General features: G+C 34.1%; 1 protein-coding gene across 1 annotated transcript; it reads left to right on the top strand.

The window, feature by feature from the left end:
- The first annotated feature begins 135 nt into the window (after positions 1 to 135).
- LOC107723299 (uncharacterized) lies at positions 136 to 1552 on the top strand. Its single transcript, XM_016531862.1, has one exon. The coding sequence runs from the start codon at positions 221 to 223 to the stop codon at positions 836 to 838; it is 618 nt and encodes a 205-aa protein (XP_016387348.1). The 5' UTR covers positions 136 to 220; the 3' UTR covers positions 839 to 1552.
- Positions 1553 to 7125: the final 5573 nt, after the last annotated feature.

The raw sequence follows: 7125 nt of genomic DNA, 5'->3' as shown, positions 1-7125 counted from the left end.
TATATATATATATATATATATATATATATATATGTGTGTGTGTGTGTATATATATATACTTCCGATCTGTATTTTCCGTCTCCCTCGAAGGTGTGGCTTTTTTATGGGCGTCTCTTAAAAGCAAAATATATATAAACCTCAAGCTGAAGTTAGAGAAGCCACTTCTGAGAAGCAGAGACACCGAGCAAGTAACGCATACTGAAACTGACCTGAACTAGCAATGTACACCAGATCAGACAGCCTGGTCTTATCACTGCCAACGAACACTTTCTTCCAGCCGCAGCCGCAGTTTGAATTCAGACCGATGATGCCGCGCAACACCAAGCCGGAGATCTTCACTTTCGAGCGGATCCCGGAGCCGCAGCAGCCGGCGTTCCCTCACCGCGGAGCTTCGGGCCGCCCGCGCAAGAGGAACACACGCGTCATGTACCCCTCCAAAGTGCGCAAATATCTGCCACCGGCCGAGAAGAGCCCCGCCAAACGCTGGCTGATCGTCCTGTGCCTGGTGGTCTTCATGCAGATCTACACGGAGGAGGGATCCGTTGAGACCACGCAGAGTGAAGGACCAACTTCATACAATGTTCTCTCCTTCCAGTCTGCTGAGGAGCAAACCAGACAAATGATGGGCAGCTGTCCTGAGGACTTGAGCCTGATGTCTCATCAGCAGCTCCAGTCTAGCAGTGAGGAGCAGAAGGAGATCTCTTGGCTTCTGAACACTACATGCCCGAGCTCAAGCTGGGAGGAGGACATCAACACTCTCTACCAGCAGAGCAGGAGGAATGGATACGTGGTGGCCCTTCTCTACCCAGTGTACCACAGACTTGGCACAGAGAACTGAATGAACTCAGAATCAAGTGTGTGGACTAATCAAGTTCACTGAACCTTCTCGGAGAAGAAAAACAGGCTCCTGTGGCACCAAAGTCATGCTAGACTCCACAGAGCGGGACGAAGTGATGAAAAACACAAGCTGAGGAGACATCTGATGGACTTGAATGGCAAAGAAACTTTATAATGGAATGAAACTTGAATGGCTCATTTAGATGTACTTGAAAATGTTTCACTTGAAGTGTACAGATTTACCATGTAGCCTCACAAGTAGACCTGTTGTATGTCTAAACCCATGAGGGTGTCGCAATGACCATTTGTGTTGCTGAACGCTGCCGCTCGCAGAAATACTTGAATCCCACATTGAAGATTTTTATATGAAGAAATATTTGTTGTAGCTATTTATTTAATGTTATTTATTTATTGTTATTTGCTTATTTATTTCCTATTGTCTTGTGAAATTAAACTGACATTCGCATCTTCAATTCTTAGTTACTTTTTCATTGTCTTCTTGTAATATTATTAGCTCTAATGAGCTGTGGTCTCACAAACTTGGTTCAAACTACAGTGAAGTACAATACTGAAACAAGAGAAATGGGAAAATATTTGACGTGTATACATGCATGAATATTTATGCTGATATGGCTCTTTAAAAAAACTGTGTTTGTGGATTTCATTGAAATATTAGAACAGAAATACTTAACTACTCTACAATTTTGAGTTTTTTGTTAGTTTTAGTTTTGAGTCCTAAAAATAATCACCATAATATTAACACCAGTAATGAATATTATGAGCATTATAAAAATGAAAATGTGTGAGGTACAATGATGTTCACATAATAAATAAAGTTGCAATGATCACAATAATGTTTTGTGTCATTCTTCACTTTCATTGCATGGTTGTATTCAGAACATGCACTGCAAAATGTTTTGCCAGGTAACTTTAAAATGTGGCAAGATCTAAATATACCAGTTCTGATTATTATTTCATTTTACTGAATCACTCTGACTTCATTAGGTTACATTAATCAATGTTATTTTAAAAGATCATGCCTAAATAACTCATTAAAGTATAACTGGGTATTTTTAGAATGTATCATTAACCAAACCTCACTGACACATTTTTTTAAGAAAGACATAATGAGTGAGTTTTAAGGGGAAATACAGTGCTTTGTCAATCTAATGCATCATACCATAACTTGGAGATGGATATTAGAGAGAAAATAGATTAGGGAAGTCACTAGATCATCAACAGTCATGCAAAATGAGATCAACATTATTCTGATAGTTTCCATCATCAATCTTTACTGCTTAGAAAAAAAAAATCTGCATTATTACATAAGTATTCAAATAAATAATAAATAATGATGTGATACACTGTAAAAAAATAAATAAATAAAAAGACAGCTGTGGTTGCCAGAACATATTGTGATGTATCAGGCATCATGGGATATCATTTATCATAATATTAATACCAGTAATGAATATTATTAGCATTGTAAAGATGAAAATGTGTGAGGTACCATGATGTTTGTATAATAAATAAAGTTGCAATGATCACAATAATGTCAAATAATCACAAAACATTACTGTACTCATTGCAACTTCATTCATTATATGAACATCATTATGAATCTACGAAATGTGTCCGCTGTTTTTGTGCATTTAGGTTTGCCTATCAACACTCTTAACAAAATTAGACATATAGGACTAGTGCATGTCCTGTACTTTGTCTGCAATATTAGTCTTTAATGTTGTTTTGAATGCTTTGAAGACTAAATTATGTTTTAGGTATGATTGTTTAAAAAGGTTTTCTTAAACATCCTGGGCCTTACATGTTTCTTTCACTCTTAGAATGACTTCATGTCAATTTTCAGAAATCATACACTGTTAAAAAAATTCCGTAAAATTTACGGTAAAAAAACGGCAGCTGTGGTTGCCTGAATTTTACCGTAAAAAATACGGTAGCAACATTTAAGGTTTTACAGTTTCAACTTAAATTTACAGTTAAATACCTTAATTTCATTAATTAACTGATATAATGTTAATATACCAACCTAATGAAGTACTAAAATCTGTTTTGTACACTGATAACCACCAAATGCAGGTGGCGATGAGAAAGTTACATGAACAAAAGCCCATCACAAGCAGCTTTTAAATAATAACATATATAGAAGGTCATTCACACAAACACTAAACACCATCATGGTAACACACATGAAACTGAAATAATGCAATAAACATTCATTTAACAACATTAGGTGTAACATACAACCCTAGTATACAGTCTTTTTCACTTCCAAAAATGGTATACTACCGTAAAATTACAATGTATGTCCAATACAGTTTTTCACCGTATATAGTAGGGGAATTTACCGTTAACCATTTAACAGGTTTTTACTGTAACATTTTTACAGTCTTTTACCGTTAAATTCACGGTAATTTTTTACAGTGTAAATAGACACACAAACACATACAGGCTCTCATTGGTTATATTTGTGTTTACAAGTGTATGACCCTGGCGGAAATTGTGGCCAGCATCCCACAAGGAAGCCTTGTGGGAGATTCCCCGATGCACTTCCTCTCCAATGTGCATAAAAAAACATTTACTTTCCACAGCCACAAATTTAAATCAATGATATGGTTTACATTTGATCTCCCCCAAACCAAACACACACTCTGCCTGTGCATGCAAACCTCCTGGTTTTCCTTGTTTTGTCTTTTCATCCCTGCCGTCTCTCTCTGAAAGCATCTGTGAGCTGGCATTCCAGAGCAGTGAGTCAAATGGCACCACAGGCTCTGAATGAATCCCGCCCACTGCCCTGAAACCCGAGAGATACTATATGAAAAAAAGATACCGTGGAGAGAAAAGAAGCGAAAAGTAGAATTCCTCCCATGCATGGCCAAGGTGTGTTCGGCCTGTTGGGGCTTGATCAAAGACAGACTGTACAAAAAGTCCAAACCGTTCCTTGACACGTACCTGTATGCTCACACAGAAACACTGTAGAAGGCCACAGGTGATCTTCTAAAAATGCCAGATGACTGTATTAGAATAAACTGCACATGTTTTGCCTCAACTCTGTGCCAAAGTGTCATTTCCGGTTTATAAGATCAGACCTCGGCGCGATCTTGAGTGTGTGTAGAGATACTTTGGACTGCATAAACTCTGGCAAAATGCAATGTAAATTATGCTCCTCATCGTGAATGTTTAAGTGTAATACAATCTCATAAATCTCATTTGTAAAAGTTTATCCCTTTTCAATGAGAGTGCTGTGATCATATTAAATATGTAGTACAAACGTTATTATATTTTTGCAAGCTTTGACGTCAAAATAGTTCATTTTGTATTTGATTTAAGTTCATACTCTTAAAAATAAAGGTTCTTTATTTCCATCTATGGTTGCATTAGGAACCTTTAGCATCCATGGCATCTTTTAATTCCACAAAAGACTCCTTATAGTGGAAAAAGGTTCTTTAGATTTTTTAAATGTTCTTCACACTATGAAAAAAATGGTTCTTTTCAGAACTGTTCACTGAAAGGTTCTTTGGGGAACCAAAAATAGAACCTTAAATTTTAAGAGTGTACAGTACTTCAAGTTCATTTTGACATGTTTTGCTTGAGAAGGACAGTTTTAGCCAGTTATGTTCCCTGAATATGAACACAGGAATGTGTTTGTTAACATAACAATAAATGACCATTTACACCCCAATATTTACAGTAAGAGTGGATAATTCTCTCAGATAGGGATTATGCCAGCATAACACATACTGCTGTTGACACCAAGGCTGTGGGTTTGAATCCCAAGCGTGTTGGTTTGGATAAAAGTATCTGCTAAATGTGTACATGTAAATATAAATCTTTCTAATAAAAAACACATTTGGTTTAGCTTTTCACTTTATCAGAACCTGTAGACAGCATAGTCAAATAAAGAATACACAATGTACAAAACCAGTTTGCAAACAAAAGTTTGTAAAAGTTTGCAAACACCTGCCTGAATGTATTTTTCTTATAATTTAGAATGTTTATGCTTGAAATTGCTATTGTATTGTCATGTAAAATGCTTAACTAAACTAAAATTGTAAAAAAAAATTATAAGTGAGCTGGAATGGAAAAAGTGAAAGATAATCAAGTATGTAAAGAACTAATATTTCATTTAAATGAATGATTTCAATTGATTGATGCATATTTCTATTTCAAATAAATGCTGTTCCTTTGCACTTTCGATTCACCAAAGAATCCAGAAAATATGAGAATTCCATAAAAATATGAAGCAGCACAACTGTTTTCAACATTGATAATAATAAGAAATGTTTCTTGAGCAACAAATCAGCATATTAGAATGATTTCTGAAGGATCATGTGACACTGAAGTTTAAGATGGAACCAAAAAAAAAAAAAAAGGGGAATAACAAAAGTAAGGATGCCACAAAAAAAAAAAAAAACTATATAATGTGATGTCATTTCCTGTATGATATAATGGTCTTGTTGTCCAGTGGGTGCCTGCATGTTACATCACATTGACTTTGACTATTTATTACATTATTTATTAAACTATTTATAATATTATTCATAATTTATATGTGTTATAATTAATACAACTAGACAGTCTAAATGTCTAAAAAAAAGTCTAAAACTAGACAATTTTGACTTTACGTCCCATTTCATAATTCAAATGATAATTGCATTTATGGTTTATTTTTGAAAACACTAATATATCCAAACAATTAAATATCATCAATCCATAAATAATCAGCAGTCCTTTTCACTTTTCAGAATGAGTCCTTTTCATGTACATATTATGTACAGAGTTTTTGACTGTTGAACAATAATTTAAAAAAAGTTGAATTACAAATATTAAGTCACAACGTAGAATAACCCAGAACCTGATCTATATGTAAATGTTTCTTAATCCTACTGTTATGTCAAAACAGTGGAAACAGATCATGTGAGAAGGTCACTGAATACATAGTTTTTCATATAAGAAAAGACCTTTACCTTGAGCTTGTTGCACATTTAAACAGTCTTTAAAACCACACCTATCATACCTCGTCCTGATCCTAAAAAAGAAACAGTCTGGTTCCTAGAAGAGAGTAAAGATCACACTTCTGGAACACTGGAACAACTCCAGTAGATCACTGTAACAATGAATTCCAGATGTCTGGTGGCGGAGTCAAAATGCCAGGCTAAATATAGGGTGATTGTGATCTCGTTTTATTCGTTTCTTCAGAAGAATGAATGATAAATAGGGAGTTTACCAGTAAATGGTGTGTTTACACTGAGCTGTAGCAAGAGAAACTTTGTTGCTCATACCTGCAAGGAATCTCACCTGCATCTCCTCCCCTCTTTTGCAAAAGTGCTCTTACAAAATCATAACTATCATACCTGGGCCATGGCAATAAAATGTGTTTATATAAACTACAGAAACAGTTTGTTACGAACAAAGTTATTGTATTGTGATAATCAGTGAAATGTTTGACTCCAACAAACATATTAGATAATTTAAAAAAAAAATCAAGAAGTATGCATTTACTGTAAATGTCAGTAGATTGATCTATTAATATATATAATTTAAAAAAGACAGACATCATCAAATGTTTTTCATTGACACATGGTCAATCAAAAAAATAAAGAAAAATGTTTAATTAAAACAGGATTTTAAAAAATCACGTCCACAATATTCCAACATTATCTTTTTTAATAATTTAGATTAAGAAAGGCAATGCAAGGCTAGTTTATTTTTATACCATATGATAATTGAAAGTGCTTTAATAAATAAATGTAAGAAGTAAAAATTTAAGAAAATATTCGATTAGTATTTTAAAAAAAGAGACCACAATACAATTTATTTAGTTAATTTTGATAAAACAAACAAACTAAATAAATAAACAACTAACTAACTAAATAAATAAATGTAAATGTAAATAAATTAATTAATTAATTAATGAATGAATTACTTTTGGGTTCCATATTTGTTTTACTGTTTAGCTTATAATAATAAGTGCTATTTAATGCCAATTCCTATTAAGATAATTTACCCCATATAATGTGACAACATGCCCCACTTCTGGGTTGTTTTCCTGGTCAACAATTGTTAAACTGTTAACACCTTTTTGTGATCAAATCTTAGGGAATGTGTCAATACAAACATTTACTTCACAAATCACCTTTCCAAATGCAAAAGCCCCACATTTCATAGAAAAACTCACAAATCATTTTATATAATGAATCAATTGAAATGTTACAGAAAAGTGAACAATCCCCGTGCAACCCTCCATGTGTTTTCCAAACTCTCTTTCCAAGA

The sequence above is a fragment of the Sinocyclocheilus rhinocerous genome, unplaced genomic scaffold (genome assembly GCF_001515625.1).
Source record: "Sinocyclocheilus rhinocerous isolate Xijiao unplaced genomic scaffold, SAMN03320098_v1.1 scaffold665, whole genome shotgun sequence".
Taxonomy (NCBI): domain Eukaryota; kingdom Metazoa; phylum Chordata; class Actinopteri; order Cypriniformes; family Cyprinidae; genus Sinocyclocheilus; species Sinocyclocheilus rhinocerous.
Note: the sequence above shows the minus strand (reverse complement) of the source record. Positions and strands in the feature narration are given on the sequence as shown.

Bases quoted from the DNA above. Each gene is read 5' to 3' on its own strand.
- LOC107723299 (XM_016531862.1), top strand. From the start codon at position 221: ATGTACACCAGATCAGACAGCCTGGTCTTATCACTGCCAACGAACACT.